This window comes from Micromys minutus (assembly GCF_963924665.1).
Source record: "Micromys minutus genome assembly, chromosome: 10".
Classification (NCBI taxonomy): domain Eukaryota; kingdom Metazoa; phylum Chordata; class Mammalia; order Rodentia; family Muridae; genus Micromys; species Micromys minutus.
Genome location: NC_137979.1, coordinates 42,929,147 through 42,941,293, shown reverse-complemented (window position 1 = coordinate 42,941,293; position 12,147 = coordinate 42,929,147). Strand labels below are relative to the sequence as shown.

Below are 12,147 nucleotides of genomic sequence, written 5' to 3'. Positions count from 1 at the left end.
CGGGACAGCAAAGGATCCTAAGCAACTCCTGATTTGGTTTATAAGCATATTCTTGGATGATTCATTTGAATATTCATTTGACATTTTATTATTTTTTTAAAGATTTATTTATTTTATGTATGAGTACACTGTCCCTGTCTTCAGAAACATCTGAAGAGGGTATCAGATTCCATTACAGACGGTTGTGAGCCATCATGTGGTTGCTCGGAATTGAACTCAGGACCTCTGGAAGAGCAACCAATGCTCTTAACTGCTGAGCCATCTCTCCAGCCCTTGACATTTTAATAGTTGGCTGTAAAAATATAGTGGATTTGGTCTGGGCATCTTGAAAATGATGAACACAGAAGGAGAGAGACACACACAGAGAAAGAAGATTAATAAGCAATACTCCTAAGGGGAATTACCAGAGTTCTTAGTTCCGTGTTTAAGCCTCCCTCCATTGCTGTAGTTTTGGTCCCTCCCTCTGTCCAGGGTCTCACACTGCCCAGGTTGCCTTCAAACTTTACCTCTAAATAGCTGAAGATGGCCTTGAATTCCTAAACCCCCTATTGCCACCTCCCAAGTCGGGATTGCAGGCATGCAGACACTGGGTTCTACTATGAAAGATCTATACTAAACAAAAACAATATACAAAGCATACCTTTTCCCGAGAACAAACAAACCTGTAGATAGCTGCCACAGAACCTCCATATTTTTGGCAGTGCCCCATTTGTCTTTTCCATGACCAGTCCTGATTGTCTCTGCAGGGATGCAGCATATTCTGCACGTGGGTGTCTACTGCTCTCTTTTCTTTGCTTCACTTCTTCTGGATGTAAAGCTAAGCGATTTACTGCTGAGCTTTATGCATTCTTGAGCCATAATGCGTGTAATTCCTCACTTCCAGAGCTTTGGGTCATTGTGGAGTCAGCCATGGTGGGGCATGTGACTTCTTACACCGTCACCGCTCATGGCTACCTCGGGGTATGGTTTTATCCAACTTTGAGGGGTGGTTCTAGTTTTGTTATGACAAATGTTGCACTAAATATTATTTTATTAAAACTCGATTACATTTCTTTAGTGTGTGTGTGTGTGTGTGTGTGTGTGTGTGTGTGCGCACATGTGTAGATGTGTGTGGGTGCTTGTACCTATAGAAATTAGTTCTCTTTATACTATATGGGTCCTGGGGGTTGAATTCAGGCTCTTGCTGACAAGCATCTTTATCTTTGAGACATTCCACTGTCCATATAGGTTATATATGTCTACAGAGACAGATCCCAGCATGCCCTGCTTTTAAAGGGTCTTTTATTTTTCTCCTTCCTTCCCTCTCTTCTTTCCTTCCTTCATTCTTTCCACCATATGGTCCTGGTTGTCCTAGGACTAGATATGTTGATCACATTGGCCAGGAGCTTACAGGAATCTGTCTGCCTCTGCATCCTAAGTACACACACCATCTGGCTAAAGAGTGCTGCTTAAAAAAAACAAACAAAAACAAGTGTCGCTTAGTGTTAAAAAAAATTTTTTTTTTTACAATTATTCAATTGGTTAAAAAATTCTTTCATACAACCAAATGGAGTGTAGGATGCCATTTCACAATATTGTTTGTTTCTTTGTTTTGAAACAGGTTTTCTACATAGCCTAGGTTGTCCTGGAACACACTATGTAGACCAGGCTGGCCTTGAACTCACAGAGATCTGACTGCCTCTGTCTCCTGAGCACTGGGGTTAAAGGTGCACTATTTTATTCTGCTCTTTCTAAGAATGATTTATTAGAATTATTTAAAAAAAATCCAATTCTATTTTCATGACCTGCTTAATCTTAACTTTAATTTATAACACTATAAAATTGTTTTTCTGTCTTCTCTTAATATTGGTGGCAGAACTGCGAGCTAGAATATTCAGTTCACAGCCATCTAATATGAGCAAGAAGGGAACCCTAGAGGGTTTGGGGAATCACCAAGAAGAGAAGCTCTTTCAAAGTGACAGTTTTGAGTGACGTAACAAAATAAGGCATCTTTATATGGCTAATGGGGTCTGAGTGGCACTCCCAGAAGGGAGAGCTAGGCTGGCTCTTAGCAGAAAGCATTAAGTAGAGTTTTTCTTTGAGATTGCTACCCTGCCTGTTTGGCCCCAGGGGAACCCAGCACAGCAAGGGACTGGCAAGCAGCTGATGTGGCTGTCTGCTTACCTGAACCCTTGGGTGAAGAAGGATTCTCAGGCAGTTTGACTAAACCTACTATGCGCCAGAGCTAGGGCATTAGGAACCCAGAGGTGTCCCTTGGTTGCTATTCTCTGTGTAGACCAGTTTAGCTTCTTCAGTGTGGTTGTGCTGCGTTATTATTTATTTAAAAAATAAATAAGAAGCTAATCTGCCCAAAGCAGCATTTTATCTGTTCACACTCTGCTCATCAATTCTCAGAGAGAATCACATTTATTCAATGTATTTTTGGTGGACATCTGTCAGTAATGTGTTAAAAGTCCCTGGGTGATACAAAGTCTTTGTTCTCAAAGATTTTTCAACATAATAACAAAATTAATCTCAAACAACACAAGACGGGGGAACAGCCCTACAAAGATGTCAAGATGTTCAGTGACTGCTCTCCAATGAATGTTAGGAATGTAGGGGTGAAGGAGTTCTGGGGTCTGTCACCCTAGAGTTTACCTTAAAAAAAATTTCCCATTTTGGTGTGTGAAATAATTCAGACATTTCTGCATCTTCTCTGGTACCAGAGATAACGGTTTGAATGCTGACAAGTGGGAAAGGAAAGAGAAGGGAGAAGAAAAAGAAGTGTGGATAAGCATATTGATTAAAAGGAGGGAAGACAAAAGTTGAGGGGCAGAGGGGGCGGCGGCACAATAAACGGGGAAAGAGGAGCAACAAAAGAAAACGAAAAACTGAAAAGAGGGTAAAGGTAAAGGGGGAGGGGGAGAGGAATTGACTGTCGGGAGCAGGAAGAAAAATGGAGGAACAAAAGGAGAAGGGTAGGAAGGGAAAGAGGAGGGAGGGGGAGGGGCAGGGAGGAAGAGGAAGGGATGAGAACAGAACCCTCATTTGAAAGCAATTCAGAGAGAACTCAAATTATCTGCCTCCTACATACTTTATGAATACATTGCAGGGGTGATACAGTAAAAAAATAAACCAGTCAGTTAACTTTATCACAAAAATGTTGAACAAATATTTTTATGTTATGTTCCAAGGGTGGAAATTCTAGTTGTCATAATAAAACTTAAAAAAAAAAAAATCTGGAGTGTTTTTGAAACAGGTAGATGAATTAAAAAAAAAAATCTAAATTAACCGCTGAAAACCAGGAATCTTATCTTTGCTTGGTCAAGCAAGCAGTGTAAAAATCAAAACAAAACACTATAATTAGATCCCTTCTATTTATGAAACTGTTTTGTCTATGGAAACAGAATAAAGTGTTTTTCAATGATCCCCCCCCCATGTGTGTGTGTGATGAAATACTAGTGAAATGATCTATGCACTAATTTTTTAAATTAAAAACTAAAAACTAACAGCAACATTTCCCCCTAAGAACGTGAGAGGAAATTTAAGGGAGCTCCTGGGGGGTGGGATGGAGAATATTTACAAGTAACAGTAGGAACTCAATTAATCCTGACAAGAATAAAGCATGTAGAAAGCAAATGAAAAAAATTTACTTTTTAGCTAGAAAAATCTGCCTTAAAAATGCTGATGCTGGGAAGCTCAGCTTGAAGTCAACTTTGTCTGGTCTGACACCCTAAAGCATTCGTTTTGAATCAACATACTTTATATACTCAGAAGATACTCTGCTTTCAAGTACAAAGCGCTTCATTACTACCTCCACATTAAATAACCTTAGGTGTGGATTCCCCCTTCTCAGAGTTTGTTTTCTTTGGAGCAGTAGCATTTGCCTCTCCTGGAGCTGTGCAGTTTCTTACAGCTGAACCCAGGGATCTGCTTTGCATTCTGTGCTCTGGGCACCAAACTGCTCATTATCTCTGACCAAATGACTTTGGAGTAAACCAGAAACGCAAAAGTAGCGAGCATTAGAAGCAAGGCTTTGAATATTTCACCTCTGAGGAACTGGGTAGGGTTGTTTTATTATCAAAATGGATGTGGAGATATGGATCTTTAAAAAGTTACTAGAATAAAGTATTTCCTTGACTAATTCTGAGTTTAAAAAAAAAATTAAGTTTTTTTGTCACATAGACTGACTCAGCAAAACAAATAATTGTTCTTAAAGGTGCCCCCCCCCCCCCAATCCAACCTTTACAATTAAAAAACATTCCTTTAAAAAGTTTGGAACTTTTGGGTGAATGATGCTTTGAATGAAGAAAATATTCTTTTCTGCTTATGACCCTCTTATATTTCATGAGATATCCTAAACACATAATTATCCTTATTTATCTGACAGGAGAAAATGCCACCTGTCCTTTAAAACTGGGACTAATTTACACTTTCCCAAAGTTTACAGGCATTTAAAAAGAACCACACTTCCAACTGCAGGAAGAGGGAAAACATCCCAAGGCAGTAACAACAATAAAACAGACAACAAAAATAAACAGCATAAAACTGAGACCAAAAAAACCCCTCAAAATGTCTAGAGACTTTGAAGTCAAAGCTGTCAGGAAATATTTTACTTTTTTTGGATCTCATAGCAACTATGATTATACCAAAATTAACTATGACTCATTAGAAAACACAAAATATTCTGTTTTAATATATCTCTTTAACAGCTTTCTAGATTTTTTTCCTGTGTGCCCTCTCTTTTATAGAACATATCAGATTTTTAAGATATAAATTACAGGTAAACGTTAGATTAAACTGCAACGTGTATATTGGAGAGTCATCCAAAGCAGTTAATACAAAAGCAGAAAGAATTCTATGAACAAAAATATCTTTCCTGCACTATTTTTCCTTCCTGTATTACTTATAAAAGTGTTATTTGTCGAACGGCAGTAACTGATTTGTTCCTTTAGCCTAAATAAAAGACAAGGCTATGGGAACCTAAGGCAACATGACAAGCTGCAGAAAAACAAGAAATAAAAAGGTAAAGTAACTGAAAAATGTTGGCAAGAAACACTTGAAAATAAGTTAAATTTTGTGTTTGTGCAGTGATACAATTTTCTGGATTTTTTTTTTTTTTGTTCATTTGTTTTTGTTTTTGGAATTGCTTTTTCAATTTTCAACTTTGTGAAAAGTGGCTTCATTTTTTTCACTTTTTTCTTTTCATATTCAAATTGAAGAAACATGGACAGAATTCTATCTTTAAAATGGAGTCCACTTTCAGTGTTTCAGAGTTAGAGGGGAGCTGACCAAACACTTACATAGGAAAGAAATGGAAGAGGAAACCAAAAGCAAGTAATAATAACAACACTTAATATCTTTATTACAAAATAAATGTAATTGTTAGAGGAATTTCTCCTTCCGATTTTTTTTACATTGTTTTATTTTTACTTTTTTTTGTCCTCAGTTTATTTATCTTCAGATTTTTAACTCATACACATTTACTGTGAAGGTTCATCTTTTCCTAAAGAAAACAGTAAGAGACCCCACCCCCCACAATGTCTATCTTTAATATCAAAACCAAAGCAACACATTAATAAAGGGAACTGAAATGTCTTCTGTCCTCTCCTACACTGACCTAGGAATTTGAATTCTAACAAGAAATAACCCCTCTGGCAGGTCATTCTCGTGTTAGGGACATTCATAGCAGATTAAAGCATCTGGCACTATCATGTAGTCCCCCAGCCCATGTTACTGAGACAAAACTCATGTGGGGGTTTCAAAACTGCACCTCACCCCAGCCCTCTCTGTCTACTCTTGCCTCCTTAGAAACTTCTGCAGTCTCTGACTGTCAACACAGAAGCCCTGTTTTGTGGGGGGGAGGGGAGGGTGGAGAGAGGATTAGAATTTAGTGAAACAGCTTTAAAAAGAATCGGTGTGAACAGAAATAATTGGTACTTTGTTAATGAAATAATTTTTAAAAGATTTGAAGAACGGGTTGTGCAAGTACTCTATTCTGAAATTTCTTAAAATTCTCCTTATATTGTCATTTCAAAAAACAAACAAACAAACAAACAAAAAAAAAAACCGAACTAATTACTTCAAGCTAGCTTTAAATTATTTCTTAAATGGAAAGAAAGTCAACTTAAAAGTGAGTTGAATTACATTACTATTAAGTTTTGCTTCTCCTGAGATTTAGGATAATAAAGGATGGGTTACATCTCAAGGAACTTACAAGTCTGGGTAGGAGTTTTTCTGAGGGTTAAGTTGCTTCTGTTTTAGTTAGAGAGTAGTGGTTAGGTTACCCAGGGAGATTATCTGAGAAGTGTTTTTATCAGCCCCTAAAGATTTAAAGTAAAGGAAGCAAACAGCACCCAAAGTCTTTGGGAGCTGGGATGTCCTACTAAAGTACTTTCTTCCTTGTCCCCAAACATAAAAGATTTGGAGACAGTTACTATTTATGAAGACCCAAAGACTGTAACAGACAGCTTCTAAGACCATTTTTTTTTTAGCCCTTACAAAAATCCATACACATCACTAAGGAAAGCCCAGGCAACAGATCTACACATTCATGTCAAGAGAATCCCTCCCTACCGGACTTTTAATTTTTTCTTGAATTCTTTTTTCCCTAAGTTTGTTTTGTATTCAAAAATGTTTATTGTGAGTGCCTACTATGCGGCAGGCACTGTTTCCAGCTCATTGGCTTAGTTTGTTAAGAATTACGCTGTGATCAAGAGATGACAAAACACAAAGTTAGTGGGGGGCTGGGGGCATGTGGGGGAGGGCGCGTGGGGACAGAGATGCAGACATCTCTCATCTTCCTGGATAGAATAATATTTTTTTCCTACTAAGCACCTAATAGCTTGTAGTATTTTGATTCCTGTTGCTTCATGGGAAGAAAAATGTCACAAAAACAAAAAACCCGATAAACACGTGGCTGGCTAGAACAAAACGCTGATTCGAGAGAGTGGGTTCTGAAGGTGGTGGAGAGACTCAGGAGCCGAGTTGGAAGCTCTCCCCCACCCCATTCTCGGCGCTCCGGGAAAACGAGGAGGGGGACTAAGGTGCTGGGTGTTGTGTTTTAACTCCCGACTTTTTGAATGGTAGGGAATCATCCGGCAGATGGGCGGTGAGCCGAAGTCGGAGTTGGCTTACAGACTCTGCAAACGAAAAAAAAAATAACAATAAAAAAATTTCAAGCCATTTATATCAGTGCAGTCAACACGTGTTACAGAGCCGGCCCGGGCCGCAGGCGACTGAGACAATGGGATCGGGACGGGGGAAGAGGAGAGTGACCCCCTTCCTCACCTGCCCTCGGAACGCGTGCCCCGACAACCCTCCTCCACAGCCGCAGACTCGGGCCGCTCAAGGAACATCCCTCTTTCCAGGGGTGGTGTCGCCGACCCCTTCTCAGTGGTGGCCATGCAGGGGGCTTCTCCGGGGTCTCCGTGCCACGCTCTCCACCACCCCCTGGCATCGACCCAGCCCCCGCCGCTGGAAACTCGGTGTTCTCCGCGTCGAGCCGGGAATCCCGGTACGGAGTACGCAACCCGACCCGCGCTCCGCTGCGCGTCCCGGACTCCTAGCGCGCGGCCCCCTCCCCCACCGCGCAGACGGGGTGCGACCGCCCACGTGTCGCCCCTGGCCCAGTACGGTCTTTCCCTCCGGCTCCCGGAGCCGGAGGATCCGGAACGCGTCGGTCCTAGCCTAGGGAAGGGACCTGGGCGGGTCCACTTCCCCCTCCCCAAGGGGAGTAGGGGAGGGCTGCAGCCCCCTCCCCCGCCGCTCGCTTCCTCAAGCGCGGAGCGGAAATTACCCCCTCCCCGCCCCTGGCTGACCTGGGGACGTGGGCGGGGCCTCAGCACCCCCTCCCCCCGGCTGCCTTCCAAAATCCAGCACCCCAAACTAAGTTCCTAGACCCACACCCTGCGCTTGGACCACCGCTCCATCGCGGGTGGAGCGGACGCAGGCGACGCCACCTGTCCGCTCCTTGGGTGGGGAGGGCGAGGGGGACCTCGGGTCTCAACCCGGTTACTCCCTTCTGAAGCCAGCCCCTCCGGTTTGGGGGTGCTCGGCGGTGCGACCACCCCTCGTCGTTTTTTCCCACCCAGTTGGGTCTTCGGGGGTGATCTCAAGCCGGGTCGTGCGGGCTTCCCCCCAAGAACGCTGTGTTGTCATCCAGCAGCTGGACTGGGTGCAAGCCAGCTTTTCTCCGGTGGGGATCCCGAAACGCGATTTCCTGTGGGTCCCTCGTTCATGCGCTGTCTCCCCTGTTCTCAGCTTCCCGGTCCCGCGCTCTCAGGGTCCCTTGGATCAGGACCCGGGAGGCCACGGAAGCCTGGGGGTGTATCGGGGAAGGTAGTGATCCCCTACTTAGAAACGTAGGGGAAAGGCGTCTTTTCTTTTAAATAACGGGTTCCTGCGACCCCTTCCTGAAGACCCCAGAGTCCTCAGCTTCTCTTTGTCTGTCTCGGCCGTCCCCCGCCTGTCAGTCGCTAGCAGTTTGCCGGAGTGGGGTGGGCAACCCGTTCTCCACAAAACGAATAAAAAATTATCGTACATTTTATTCCTAAGAACTGGGGAGATCTGGGTCGTCACCGCCCTCCCTCCCCAACCCCGCGCAGGTCACAGTGGCAAGATGGGTGGGGGCAGGGCGCCGCTTTAGGGGCCAGGTTCTTGCAAAGAGGGAGGGGGATAGGAGAGCTGGGGTAGGGGGAACTCTGCCTCCACTTTCCCGGTTTACCCCTGGGGTGCGCTGAGTACCGGTCCCCCCCAAGATTGGAGACTGTTGGGTTGGTCCGGGTTAGAGGGCCGAGGGGCCCGGTGGCGTCGGGGGTCTTTCCCTGCAGGGTGGGTGGGGGCTGTCACCACGTGGCTTCGCCTTTTTTTTTTTTTCCGCTCCATTTTTTTTTTTTTCCAAGTCGATTTTATTTAGAGGCGGCGCCAGGGCGGCCGCGGAGAAACGTGACACACCAGCCCGCTCGCAGGGGTTTCGGACCGAAGGGAAGGAGCCGCGCCGCGTCGTCGTCAGCCTCCCTGCACTCGGCGGGCACTTCTCCCGGGCTCACCCGAACTCTCCCGCGACCCCCGCGCGCCCCCAGGCCGCCCACCCGCCCGGAGCTCCGGACAACTTCAGGGGTGGGCTGCGTAGAAAGTTTGCGGCTCCCGCCGCCCGTCTCCACGCCTCTCGGCCTAGGAGGCTCTCCGCCCGCGCCCGCCCTGTTCGGCCTTGCCTGGGACCTTGTCCTTGCCCCGCCACCGCCACCATGAACAAGCTTTACATCGGCAACCTCAACGAGAGCGTGACCCCCGCAGACTTGGAGAAAGTATTTGCGGAGCACAAGATCTCCTACAGCGGCCAGTTCTTGGTCAAATCCGGCTATGCTTTCGTGGACTGCCCCGACGAGCACTGGGCGATGAAGGCCATCGAAACTTTCTCGGGTAAGAGCGCGGCCACCTCCCCGGAAAACACACACACGCACACACGAACGAAATCCCGGAACAACGGGGACCTGCAGCTTCTCTTTCCTTGCCCGCCAACTCTTGCCGGGCCCGGGAGGGCTCGGCCTCGGACCCCAGCCTCGACCGACCTCCCCTCGACGCCTTCTCCCTGCGCAGAGATTCGGGATTTCCTCACCCCTTCCCCCGCAGCCCGAGACGCTCGTGGCTCCCTGCCCCCCTCCCCACCGACGGGGCGGGAGCCCCGGTTGGCAACTGGTGGGGGTGGGGGTGGCTCACGGGCACTGGGGTCCGGGTCTAGGCGTGGTTTCCCCGATTCCCCCCTCCCCTGTCAGTCCCCCACCCTCTAGAACACCCCCAAAGCCCCTGCCCCCAGTCCCAGGCCTTTCCAGGAGCGGGGGGATTCGCGCATCCCGGCTCTTCCCGCTTTTCCTAGGGACTAGCCCTGAGGCAGGACGTGGGAGGGAAGGGGCTCCCGCCTCCCGCCCAAGGCCTGGGGCTTGAGCCATTTTGATTTGAAAGTGGGGCGTGAGCCGGGTGGCGCGGCGGCGGCAGCGGGTCGCCATGCTGCTTCCCGAGACGCTGAGGCTGGGCCGGGAGGCGCGCGGAGGGACCCTCCCCACCGGGCCGCGCCGCCCCCCACCCGGGCCCTCCGCTAGCCCGGTGGCCCGGACCGGTGACGCCTGGTCGCCTAAGCTCTTCTCCGTGGTTCCGCAGAAAAACCAACTTTGAATTCTCTACTCCCGCCCCACTTCGAGAAACGGGGTGCTGCTTGTCCCCCCCCCACGGTTCCTTCTACTTCTGGAGCCACTGAAGCAGCGCGCTCACACAAACGCTCACACCATTCCGAAATCTGAGCAATCTCCTCAACTAGCCCACGTGATTAGTGGAAATAAAACGAAAAAAATTGAAAAACAACGAAATTATGGGTTCTGCCAAGCCTAGAGGAACCTTTTCCCCCACAGGCCGCTGCAGCTAGTGCCTGGATTCCTAGGAGGCCCCAGGAAACTCTAGAATTTAGCTAATGTCCCTTACCCACCCTACCCACCCTTCCTCCCCATCCCCCCACTTCACTCATTCATGCCTTTTTTTTTTTTTTTTTTTTTTTTTTAATTTTCAGGGAAAGTCGAATTGCAAGGAAAACGCCTAGAGATTGAACACTCGGTCCCCAAAAAACAAAGGTAGGAAAAGACCTCCTTTTGGGAAACTGAGAATATTCAGGGGTCCATAGCTCTCCAGTGGAACAAACCCATTACTGGCCTTTCCACTCCCCCCAACTCCGGATGTTGGGGGCTGGGAGAAATTGGTCAAGATCTTGTAATGGTTGTTTTACAGCTTTAAAAGAAACCTAACCACTTGGAATTGGGGTGGGCTAAAAGACATTACTTGAAGAATTAAAGAGAAGAAAAAAAATCAATAGGGTAGAAGCTCTGTGGAGTTAGTTCAAAGTGTGGGACCTTTTTTTTTTTTTTTGGTATGGGAAGTTTAAATATGGAGAGTTCAAACTAATGGCGGTGGTGATTTTTATAACTTCCTATCTGGCCTCCTTTTTCCTATGTCTCATGTCTTTTTTTTTTTTTTTTTTTTTTTTGCAACACAATTTGTAAGTACGTTTGAAGGGAGTTCTTTTTCTATTGGGAGTGAATAATGAGCAAGCAACCCACCCCATTCAGATTTCCTTATGCTGTGCTAAGAATTTCTGTTTTCAGGCATGGATTTTGTTGCCCCCCACACAGACCCTCATCCCTAATCTCTCGAATCTTATATTGGCTCCAACTGGATTTTCAAAGAATATGCTTTGGTTGTACTATCCCTTTCCAGCCCCCCCACCCCCACTCCTTGAGTCCATTGTTACAAGGGACCATCTGGGGTGAGCTTTGTGCTGAGGCTGTGAGCTGGGACTCTTTGGAGGATCTAGAACTCCGGGGATGAATGGGTGTGTGTGTGTGTGTGTGTCCTCCTGTGAGTTCCTTTTACCCTGTAGTCCATCTTTTCCACAAGATGGGGTGTCTCCATCTTGCTTCTTTAGAATTCAGGATGGATTTCCAGTCCCCTCGAATTCCGAAGTCTGCGGTTGAACTCCGGCTGTGGAGCGTGAGGGCTGTGTTTCTCACATCAGACTTTTTGAACATGTTGACAGTGCAGTTTTCTTTCCTGTCCTTAGTTGGAAGCAACCCTCTGTACATTTTCTTTTTTTTTTTTTTGGGTCCCCTCAACCCCTCTTTCAGCTGGGAACTTGCTGTATTTCTGAAGTTTTTGATCCTTTCTTGGTGGGAATCTTGTGTGGGTGCTGTGCTTTTGGGAGTGGGGGTGGGGGCATATTTTTAAAGAATTTAGAAAGTTTAGCTGGAGATCATGCCTTCTGTGGTTTGGCTTCAGATTTTTTTAGTAACCGAATTATTGTAGCTTGAAGACCATCAGTATGGCTTTGTGTCTGTGTTTATTGAGTATGTGGTTTGTTGTCAAATGCTTGAGGCTGTTACTGGGAAGGTGTTTGGAATTAACAGGCACTAAAATCGGAAGGAAAGCAGCTTTATTTGAAGAAATGAGTTGGAGATGAGAGTTATACTATGGAGGAAATTCCTTGAAGATCGTGGATATATGAATCCAAAGCTTTATTGATGGGCCATCTAATAACTGGAATTCTGAAATACATGGTTACTTTTCCTTTCTGCTCTTTAAAGCCAAAGAAGGCAAAAGAGAAAGAAACGTCAAGATGTGGTAAAA

The 12,147-nt window shown here is 45.9% G+C and overlaps 1 protein-coding gene across 4 annotated transcripts in view; it reads left to right on the top strand.

Moving 5' to 3' along the window:
- Positions 1-9,227: 9,227 nt before the first annotated feature.
- The window catches only part of IGF2BP1 (insulin like growth factor 2 mRNA binding protein 1), a gene marked incomplete at both ends in the record, with an annotated part of 39,492 nt that continues 36,572 nt past the window's right edge, over positions 9,228-12,147 (top strand). For all 4 annotated transcript variants that reach the window (XM_080924460.1, XM_080924459.1, XM_080924458.1 and 1 more), the window contains 2 exons: positions 9,228-9,402; positions 10,541-10,601. In XM_080924460.1, coding sequence (XP_080780586.1) covers positions 9,228-9,402; positions 10,541-10,601 — 236 coding nt within the window. The remainder of the gene's footprint in view (positions 9,403-10,540; positions 10,602-12,147) is intronic.